Here is an 11,703-nt window from a genome sequence, read left to right as displayed (position 1 = left end):
TTGATTGCTATACAAATTTGCAATCTCAACATTTTAATTAATACAGAGTACAGAGATAGTGCTCTGTAGTACAGAGATTAGATAGTACAGAATGTAGTACAGAGAGATTGTTAGAACTTAGTACAAAGATTTTAGAATCTCTGTACTAAGTTAAGTTTTACCTTAATATAATAACTGAGTTTCTATTAAATAGAATTTTAATACAGTTTCTAAATTAACTGATTGCTACACAAATTTGCAATCTCGATATTTATTTAATATTTCTGTTCATTACAGTTTTGGTCCAAGAACTGTAAGGTTTTTTTAATCAACTCTTCAAACTATCTTATCACCAAATTATTTTAATTTTGTAATACACTATATAAATTTTATGTTTTGCTTGTTTTTTGTGTGCTATCATTTATTAAAACATAAGATATAAAACCCTACTTATTTTTTTGTTCGGATTTGTTTAAAAAGAAACATAACTCGGTAATTTTTTTATCACATTTTTTAAAGATACTGAAAAGTATGACAAAATCAAAAATTATCATCTATACATTAATGTAAAATTAATCTATACATTAATGTAAAATATACTTCTAAAATATATATATATATATTTAAGCACTTGCTTTTGTTACATGAATGTATAATTAAGCAATTATTTGTTGAAATATTGTTTTTTTGTAAAATTTTGATTTGTTTTGAGATAAGCAGAGTTGAGTTGTGATTTATGTATTACCTTCATTGTTTTTTTATTGCAATTAAAAAGTATTAAAACAAAAAAGTTTGTCTATTAGCTTTTTTTAAAAACAATTATATAAAATATTTTTAGTTTGTCAGCAACTAAATTATTTAATCAGGATGATTATCATTAATTTACTGCTAAATGAATCCTAGAATCAAAACTGGAATCAACTTTCTATGGAACATTTAAGTTCATTTTTCTTTACAGTTTTGGAATGTTTGTTCTATTCATCATTATAGCCTCTATAATATTGAAAATTAGTTTTATTATGTATTATAAATTCATTTCATGTTTGAAACAAAGTTTTAAAGAAATAATACATATTTTAAAAACTATATTTTTAAGGTATGAAATAAACTCATTTTTTTTTGCATTTCGATACCCCTCCCCCGGAGTTTTTGCAATCAGAATCAGTTTTTGATCCCTCTTTATCTTTTTAAAAGTCAATAAAAAAAGATAATTTTGTTAAGAAAAAACATATAATAATCATAATTTTATGAAAGCACATTTTATTAATATGTTAATCTCAACAATATGAAAGGATAGATGGATTTTAAAAATAGTCAAATGTACTTGAAGGAAAAATTGAACCTAAGAATGCAGAATGTGTGACACAATAAGCCATAATGAGAATTAATTTTCTTAGCAATATATAACGATAACCTTATATCATATAACAGATTGCATTGGAAACAGTTTTTATCTCTCATCAGTCTATATTTATAAAAATGTTGATATTATTGTTAAAATTTATAACTGGCAACATCTAAACTCTCTTTTTTTTTTCTTTTTTTTTTTTGACATTAAGTTAGGCGCTGGCTTATAAAATGAAAATTGCATATTAAAAAGAGATACATTGTTTTACAAAAATTGCAAAAGGTAAAGAGATATAAAATTGCAGTATAGGCTAAAAAAAAGTTCAAACATTATTAAAGAAAAAATTGCAAAAAATCATTTAAAATTGCAATAACTTTTGCACAAATAGAAATTTTGAAAAAAAAAACTGTCGTTACAGTTATAATTCAAAATAGTTCTATCACCATGTCAAATTTCAACTCTGTACTAGCATTTCAGTGGACAAACATGTTTTTTTTTTATTATTATTATTACATCGAACTCCTTGTATATTTCAACACGCCTCTGTAGTTACTAAGTCTTTCAGATTTTGAGCAGTAAAACAAAATACAACGCATATTTGCAAAAAACAACACTTAATATTCGTTATACCTTTCGAACAAATTGGAATTTCGACTAAAAATTCTAAACAAATATGGCCCTTTTTGCATGCAAATATGTAATTCTGTGGTTGCATTCCTGCGGCCTGTATGGTATTTTTTCCAATAAGTTTAACAGTTAATTATTCTCGAATGTTCATTTTTTTAATTTCATTTTAATCCCTGTACACTTTTCTATACACTTTAGTAATTTCAAGTTACAATTAGTTAATAATTCAATTTCAAGTACAATTTAGTTAATAATTCTCGAAAGTTCATTTTTTTTATTTCATTTTAATCCCTGTACACTTTTCTATACACTTAAGTAATTTCAAGTTTCAAAATGCAAGGTTAAGATGAACCTTACGATTTTTTAATTTCAAGAGATTAAGAAATTTTAGCTACTGTTTTAATTTTGAATTCTTTTTCCCAGAAATAGAAAATTCTATTGCATAAACTGATGAGAATCCATGTGGGCATAATTTTTTTTTTCAGCGTTCTTCACTGCAGTTAATTCTGGGTGTACAGTTATCACTCTATCGAATTGTTTTTAGAATCTTTATGAGAAAAGTATTCTCATGAAATGTCTTAAATTGATATTTAAACAAAGAAATGGCTATAACACTAAAGAAATCTATGGAATCTCTAATCAAAAGAATGGGACTGAAAAAATCTAAACCTTTTGATTGCCGGAATAAGCAGAAAGACAAATATATAAGACACCTCCAGGTTTCAACGGGCAATCAAACTGGTTTTGTTGTTTTCATCTTACTTTCCTCACTTAAAAATTGAAACAAGAAATGTTTATACTATTCCATTAACTTTAATTTTGAGTAGGATTCTTACAGGATTGGCAAGGTTTAGGACAGAATGGATTAATCCACGGTTTAAACCCTGGTTTAAACCGTCCTGTCCAAAACCCCTTTGTCCAAAACTGTCTTAAACTGTCCAAAACCCTTTTACTCATATTATGTCACAATTTTATCTGAACAATATTTAAGAGGTAAAATAAACATAGAACTAATAACATATTGATAATTAAATATACTAGAGAATATTTGTTTTTAAAAGTATAATGTTTTATTAATATTGTTTGACTCTTCAATTTAAACAAAGGAAGATTAATCAGTAATCAAGTTCAATTGGTCCTCTCATTCAATAGTACATAACTGAAGTTTGGCCTTGCCATACAGGTTAAAATATTAGGGACTAAGTGCTTGGTTCGTCATAAACAGGTTTATTTATCTATAGTACTATTCAAGAATACTTTTATTTCATTCATGTTCAATTCTTTTAGCATAGTGGTGATACATCACCAGTGTCAGTAACTGAAACTGATGTTATGCCCTTCAAAACTGTTAATACATTTTTCAGTTATTTTGTATTTTCAATTTAAACTAATATATTTATATTTAAAAACAATTTTTTTTAAAAAAGAGATGTCTTTTTTATCATCCTGTGATGCAGAAATTATAACATTTTTTTAAAAAAATATTGTGAAAAATAAAAGGTTAATTTTTGAACAAATTTAGTATTTTTTTTAAGAAAAATTATTATTTTTTAATATTGCCATATTTATCCTTATGCAAAAATATTATTTATCAGTATTAAAAGCATATTTATATTTAAAGGATTAGGTATTCACTTTTGTTGTTCAATGAATTGTGGAGCTTCAAAAATTATAAACCTTTTCCTATTATATTATATTATTTTCTTTTAATAAGTTATAGTAAATTGTATAAAAAATATCAAATATTTATTGATACATGTAATTATTATGTGTACAATGGTTACACCTATAGAATTTTTACCAAAGTTCAAGATTTTGGGCACTTTAAGACAGTTTAGGACAGTATTACCCAGTTTAGGACAGTTTTACCCAGTTTAGGACAGTAAAATCCAGTTTAAGACAGTAAAACCCACGTGTCTTGTCCAAAACCAGTTTAGGACGTCCAAAACCCCAACCCTGGATTCTTATAATAAATATTAAGAGAGGTTGTTATGGAACACCCTGTGTACCGTATTTCTTTAAATACCCATGCAATTATATAATAGTACAATGCATTATACAAAATAATAATAAAAAATCTGTTGCACTTGAGATTTTTAAAAAACATTAAGATTTTCAGGTTATTTTTAAATTTATCCAAGTGAAGCTTTTTCCAGTTTTGCTGTAATGATGGAACTTGCTCCAAAAAAGTTAAAATGTTCATTGCATTAATATTCACTTCATCAATTTAACCACTCATTTGAAACTATCACTTAGCGTCTATATTACCAAGGATATATGTTCCTATCAAAATCGGTAGTGTGTTTTTTTTTAATCAATAATAATCTGAATTAAATAAATAAGGAAATTTAGGTAGTTTTATTTTCTTCTGATTTATTACCGATCGCTATTGGTCACCATTTTCACTAAATGCCATCAATGCAGTCATTATTGGCATGGTTTATCAGCTAGCCGAGATTCTATTCATCCTATATTAATAGAAGAATATTTTTTTTTTCTATATTTTTTATTCCAAGTTTAAAATCTATTTGGCGATTGTAGTTGGCGCGACAGATCACGATATGGAAATATAGATGGAGCGTTCTCTGATTCAGGTTAAAATTGCAATCTGTGGATGTTATGAATGGGTCTGTCTTATAAACTGTTGTGACGTATGGGTGTGGCAGAAGTGGAATTCTTGCCCATAGATGACGCCACTGGAAACAAGAACAATCGCATCCCAATGGCTCACGTCAACAACAACAAAACATCTCTACTAGCTTTTCATAATAATTTACTGAATTGTTATGATATTTATTTTATTAAATAAAAATCTTTAAAAGTGTTATTAAATAATAAATACTTTTGGAACATCATTCATAGTTTTTTCAAAGCTATTGCATCTGCTACGCAAACTGTTATGTTTTGACAGTTATATACAGTACTGGGCTTGGTGCATGCAACTAAGTCCTTCATGTTCAGTATCACTTCATAATGTCCTTGAGTGTAACCTGCAACCAAAGAGGGCCACTCAGAATCCACTATGAGGATAATTGCATTCCTTTTCATTAAATCCAATACTTCCTAAAGATAGAAATATGTAATTCAGTACCCGAAAAAAAACATTAATACCTTAAATAACTTATGGTTGAATATTCTGTTTTTTATATAAACTGTTCGGAATTTTGGAATGCATTGAATCATAATATTGTTTAAATTTGTTGCAATCAGAATGCGAAAAATTAACTATTTTTTTTTTACTTTCATAAATAAATACAAGGAACTAAAACAAAACATAATACACAAGTTTTAAGATGAAATTTTAATTGTTTTAATGCGTAACAAACATTTAATTTTCCATCAGTTTACAGTCCCAATTTATCTCGGGCAAATGAAAAAAATTTAATATTACAAAAGTTTAAAATATATATTATTAAAAAAATGCAAGAAACTAAAACAAAACATAAGTTAAGTTTTAAGGTGAAATTTTAACTTTTTTATGCGTAAAAAAGATTAAATTTACCATCAGTTTACTATCCCGAGTTATCTCGGGCAAATGGAAAAGATAAAATATTAGTCTTTATATGATAGTTTTTAAAACGAGAGAGAACACATAGTGATAAGCCATTTTTTTTTTTTTTATTCTTTTTTTCTAAGTAAATTCAGCAACCATTGTATATACAAACGCATAATAAAAACAAAACGTACTGACACATTCTGCTACGCCCGAGTTTTCTCGGGATAATAAATAATTGCAATATATGCATACCTGAGTTCACTCGGGATAATCAGAGAAGCGATTAAGATGTTGGCAAATTGCACTTATTATTATGGGACTTTCTCATTGAATTTGAATATTCAATGCTTTGTAACAGGTTGATGAGATTCGAGTTAAATTATTCTAACATCCATTACAAATATTTGCTGTAAAAATTTCACATTTAGTGAAGTTTTTCTAACCTTCCTTCCTCGTTCCATAATCTTTTACTCACAAAATCGAATATTCGACATTACGAATAAGAAAATCAGTTTTCTGATGAAAAGTTGCGTGGTATAAATAAAATATGGTCTGGATTTTCATTAAAATTTTCCTGATCTATCTGGACAAGTTAGGGAATTTTTTTTTCTGAAATTGTGTAGGAACCCTGTTGTTAATAATATCTCAATATTAATAATAATAATTTCTGAAACTAAACAGATGGCGCTCTGCGCAGCAATGTGAAATCATATCATTAATTGCAATCAGTTTCCTCCATGCCACTGAATCATAACCGTCATCCGTGTTTGTTATTAAATATATTTTATGTTAAAGGCGTTTTGTAATGATTAAACCCTGAGATCATCTCACCATATTTAACACCTGTTACGCGGAATCGAGACATTTTCATTGTGCTCACACTACTTTCATAGTTAGAAAAATGAATATCCAAAAATAATACACTTATTACTTTATAGTTGTATACATATTTGCATTTTATTACTACTGTAAATATTTTTTATTCTGTCCATCTAAATAACACAGATTCTGAACAGAAACGTAGAAAGGTTAATTGTGGCGAGCACAATTTAAATATCTACCGAGAATGCAAACGATAATTTTTACTGTATTTCTATTTTTATTTAAATATTATACTTTTTTAAGTTACACTAATTTGTTTGAAATAAATAAAGGAAATATAAATGTATATTTATTTTTAATTCGTAGTCTATTAGTCGAATGATTGGTCTGAATTAAGTTTAGTTATTCAGGGTTAAATTTTTAAAATTTCTTACCCGTAAAAGATCGATTTTCTTCCCCATCGTCATCAAACTTAATGTTTGAACCATGAGAACAAGATCTGAATTTTCCAATGTTTCTTTCACTTCTCCAAATCTTCTACCGTGGGTTGCGTCACCATGGACAAATTTATGCGACAGTTTGATTTCACTTATAAATTTTCCCAATTTATTGCAATTTCCATTCGCCTCTACTTCGGACATCAAAGTAGAGAAGAACACCTGCCACTGGATGTTCGAATCAATTATATTCAAGTTTAATTTTATAAGATTCGAATACTTCCCACACAAACTATACAAAAAGCCTAGCAAATCATTTCCAGGTCCGCCATTTATACTCGTGATTGTCAACAAACTTTGTTTGTCTATAATTTCATGAAGTTCGTTAGTGGTATTCTGGAGAATTGCCGCAGCAATGTAGGTAAGTTCGGAATAGCAAGCTGCGTAAGTAACCATGTAAGCGCAACAAGTATTGAAATTGTGGAAATCAACTTCTAGCATAGAACTGGTAAGTTTATTCAGATCTTCGAACTTTCTTTCTCGAAAACCACGTTTTAAAACATCTGCTTTCTTAGTTATACGGTCTGTTTCACATTTCATACACTTTCGAATAGTATTTGCGACTCTACGGCACAAACTAACTGTTTCGGTAATACGCGATATATCGTCTTTGGTGTTTTGCATCGTGAAAAATTATCACCAACAAAGAAGTTGAAAGCTTAAATAATCAATTCCGAATCCAGCAAAAAAAGGCTCTTATTAAATATTTTCAAACTGCTCTGGTTAGAAATATTTTAACCATCATTTTAAGTTATCCTCGAATAGTCATTAATCATATTTTTAAAGATTTTAGCTTTTCCTTAAGTGCATGTTAAATTTTCTATGATACCCTAATCCTTCATTTAATTAGCTCTAGTTTATAAATACGGTATTCTTTTTAAAAAAATTATTTCGTGACTCTTATGATGAATTAGAATGAGTGATACTTTTATTGGAATGAATTAAAACCTAGACTGACTAAGCCGCCATTTCGGGTCCGCTGTTATTAGCGTTTGTAGTTAAGTGTAGGCTATTTGTTAAATCAACCTGTGTCTTTAAATAATTACTTTTGTTTAAATCAACTTATTTTCTTAAATCTGTGCCCAGGACATGCAAAATTTTACTAACAGCTTTTATAAAATTATTTTAAACCTATTTAGTTTTTTTGCCAATACAAAGTACACTTAATTTGGTGTCTTTTCTAGTATTGATTTAAGTGCAGGGTTCGTAGTAGCTCAGAAATTCCTGGTGGAAAAAAATTGTCTTTATTTTTTCTAATATTTAACTTTTTGTCCTGATATTCTTGATTTTTGTTGATATACAGAACATCCCATTTTCTACGAATTTAAATACGGATCTTAATAATTGATTTGAAAAATTGAAAAGCTGCCTTGTCCAAACTTTTGGACAGTCCACTAATTATATGCATGGTTCAAACAAATAGCATTACATGCAGTATTCATTGTTTCAAGCGTTTTGAGAATTTAGTTATTTTTATGAAACTAAAATACTTTGCATTATCTTATTGTTAAATTTTTATAGGGATGAATTTAGAGATGTCCTAATCGTTTTTATTTCCAGCAAATGCTGTAACAAATCTTGTCGGATGAATTTTTGTAGTTCTACTATAATTGATTCGACTGTTTGATTTATTTAAAAAATCATCCATTCTAATCCACAATTCAGTAATCATATTTTAAATTTTTTAAATTGGGATTTCGGAGATCGTCTCCTTTTATTACTTTTGTAAAAATGTCGAGAGACATATTTACTATGTTGAAATCTTCCGAAATGTTGATTAAGAAAGTCTTGAGCTCCTTTACAATTTAAAATAAATTATGGTATGAGATACTAATTGGATTAACGAATTGATACCCGATGTTTTTTTAATGCAACAGAGAATTAAATATAAATAGCGAAATTCTGAAATCAATTTGTCATTTATCTTTTTTAAAGTATTCGGGTATATGTCTACAATTCCAAACATTTTCCTGATTTTTGTCTACCTTGTTTTGAAAAATGTTCTGATTTTTTTCGTTGAACCATTACGGAGCATCTATAGCAGTGGTTACCAACTGGCGGCCCACGAACTAAAACTTATTAGTTATCATTTTTTGCGGACAATTTTCGTAAAAAATCTATATGGGTTTTAAATACTTTTCTTTCGTTTAAAAAAAAATGTCACAATTTCTTCGTTTCTGTGAAATTTAACATACCAACGGTGCAAAAATAATTATTTCTCAGGTTTTGTATCCAAGAAAACATTTAACCAAATACAAAAATAATCGTATATGTTGCTCTTTTTTATTTCGTTTTTTTTTTTTTGCATTTTGTGAATATCATTTAGCATGTGCGTATCTGACAGTAATATTTAATGTTCCTTCAAACATAAAAGAGTCCTATATTAAATTTTGAAAAAGTTGCTGCCCGCCATTTGACTGGGGTTTTTAATTACGGCCCCTGGCCTCATGTAAGCTGGAAACCCCTGATGATAAACCCCTGTGCATTGCATCTAACTGTATCAAGACCCTAAAAAGTTTTCATTAATTTATATTTACTACAAGACGATCATCGATAACTTTAGATTACCTATGAATAATGTAAATTTATCTTCCATTTCTTTCAGGAAATTCAGAAACTTAAAAATTTTCTTAAAGCGACACCTGGAAAATTCATGCCTGGTCGTAACTACTTTTAAACCATTTAGGGGCCACTAAAGATAATACCTTTTGAGGAGACAAGGGGAGGAGGGAGTAACAAGAAGTGTTCCATCATCTTGTTGTTTAAATTTTGGTTATAATAAAAACATAAAATTAGGAAAATTGAATAGTTTTAAATTGTTTTTATATTTGTATTTTCAAACTAAGCAAGCGTGCAATATTATATTTATGCTCAAAAAATGTAATTAAAACACAAAGTTAAAAGAAAATAACAATTGAAATTTCTCATATAACTAGAGTGCTAAGACCCTGTTTGCTGACGCTCACTAACCCCGATTATTGCTGCACAATAATTTCTATTTCTTGACATAAAACATTTAAAATTATTAAACTAAAAATATATGTACTAAAACAGGGAGCGTAGCGTTTTTAAAAAGTGCTTATAGGTGCTTATTTTCGTTTTTTGAAAGCTCTTAAAGGTGCTTTTTTCATTGGGTGTTTTTAAAAAGTGCTTAATTTTCTCTTTTCCAAATTGGGATTTTTCCTTTAACATGTTGATTTTCGCTACGAATTATGCAGAAAGACACTGTTCCCATTGTTTCAACGTTTTCACAATTAATTCACCCCCAATCTATTTCGGCGCATCGTCAGACCGTAGCTTATGAAAACGCCATTCGATTTACATGATTCAAAAATTTTGACTATTGTCAAAAACAAAATAATTTTTTTGACATGACTGTCAAAACAAGATAAAACCGTCAATTGTCAAAAACTTTCCAACCCTGCCTAATTATGATATTCTTTTAAAGTGCTTAAAAATATTATTAGAGTGCTTGAAAAGTGCTTAAAAGGTGCTTATTTTTCGTTGAATAATTTGGCTGCGCACCCTGTTAAAGGAACACTTGTGCCTCCGCTTCCCACGTCCAAATATTTCCTTTATAAAACTATCAAGATCTTAAGTGAACATAAATCATTTTTCTAAGTTATCATTTTTTGAAAAAACATTTAAAATTAGAAGTATATTTTGATAACAAATTTGGTGAATTCACAACAGTAATTTAATATTTTTGCTTACCAAACGAACGGTTGTATTTTAAATACAATTTTCGTATTCATCACTTTGTGCATGAAGCTGAAAGTTAAGTTCTAAATCATTTAACGAATCTCTTTAACCGTAGTATATCAATGTAATTTGCACCCAAAGAAATTTATAAGATCAGACACCGATTTAAATAACTTTATCTTAAATTGTAACGTAAAATTACATTATTCTAATAATAATTATAATAAAAACAATCCTCCTTAACTCTTAATTTTGAAAGAAAAAAAAAATCTAAGTGCAATAATAACATTAGGGGGGACTGGGGTCAATTGTAGCATTTTTTACTTAACTCTTTTTAACTAACAAAAAATCCAATATATTATTAGTATTAATTGACATACGAGTAAAGTAGACTATCCTCTAATAGAAAAAAAATACCTTATTTTAAATGTTATTATATTAGTTATTAACAATTTTTGACAGTCCTGCACTTGTTAAAATTGTCCCCACTTGCGGGGTCAATTGTAACAGTTCATAAATTCAACCAAAACATAGTTAATTATACATATTATCATAGTTGTGATATATTTTTTTATTGATCAAAATAGTAGTAGTGATATTTTGGGAGTAAAAATAATAATGTGCAGAGACCTAAAAGGTTAAACTTTCAACTTTAAAGGGTTAAAAATTTTAATTTATGCTGTGAAAGGAGACAAATAAAATAATGCACATGCAACATAATATAAATGATATAGGAAACTATTGGTGGTTCTTAAAGTGTTAAGTAATGGTTTGTAAACATAAGATTATTTATTTTCAGCTGTTACAATCGTTTTTTTACTTATTGTTACAATCGTCCCCAAGACGCCATTTCAGCTTCATTTGTTAAAAACAATGCTAGTNATTGAAATTATGGCGATATTATCATCAATTTATTCCTCGAAAGTTCTACCACGTTTAAATGGGAACTCAAAGAAACTTATAAGTATAAAACTGAAAATAAAAATGTTAAAAACTACTTCTTTAAAATGTTTTGAATTGGCTAAATGTTTTAATTTTTGTCACACCTAAAATGGGTATAAAGTCTTAACTAACATAGATTGCATTATTAAAGTAAAAATTTATAACTTCTATCATCACCGAAAAATTCATCTTTCCCCTGATGTCTCTCGAAAGTTATGAGCTCTACGTTTCAGAAATTAGAACTATAAAATTGTTTCCTATTTAACACACTTGAAAAATTTGTTATATAA

General features: G+C 28.0%; 1 protein-coding gene across 2 annotated transcripts; it reads right to left on the bottom strand.

Annotated features, from left to right (window-relative positions):
* Window positions 1–4,761: 4,761 nt before the first annotated feature.
* LOC107445790 (uncharacterized) lies at window positions 4,762–7,497 on the bottom strand. 2 transcript variants are annotated; one of them, XM_016060272.4, is made up of 2 exons: window positions 6,707–7,497; window positions 4,762–5,017 (listed from the first exon to the last, which is right to left on the bottom strand). In XM_016060272.4, exons 1-2 carry the CDS (start codon window positions 7,391–7,393, stop codon window positions 4,811–4,813), a joined length of 894 nt encoding a protein of 297 aa, XP_015915758.2. In that variant the 5' UTR covers window positions 7,394–7,497; the 3' UTR covers window positions 4,762–4,810. The 2 variants fall into 2 exon arrangements, 1 of the variants encoding a protein (XP_015915758.2); XR_006225988.2 differs by lacking the exon at window positions 6,707–7,497 and adding an exon at window positions 5,703–5,835 and having other exon boundaries at window positions 4,879–5,017.
* Window positions 7,498–11,703: the final 4,206 nt, after the last annotated feature.

The sequence above is a fragment of the Parasteatoda tepidariorum genome, chromosome 4 (assembly GCF_043381705.1).
Source record: "Parasteatoda tepidariorum isolate YZ-2023 chromosome 4, CAS_Ptep_4.0, whole genome shotgun sequence".
NCBI classification, from domain to species: domain Eukaryota; kingdom Metazoa; phylum Arthropoda; class Arachnida; order Araneae; family Theridiidae; genus Parasteatoda; species Parasteatoda tepidariorum.
The sequence above is the reverse complement of the archived record's forward strand: the minus strand, read 5'-3'. Positions and strand labels throughout refer to the sequence as shown.

Coding starts and splice junctions, on each gene's coding strand:
- LOC107445790 (XM_016060272.4), bottom strand. CDS start 7,393: ATGCAAAACACCAAAGACGATATATCGCGTATTACCGAAACAGTTAGT. Junction 5,018..6,706: donor AGAAAATCGATCTTTTACGG/GTAAGAAATTTT, acceptor TTCTATCTTTAG/GAAGTATTGGATTTAATGAA.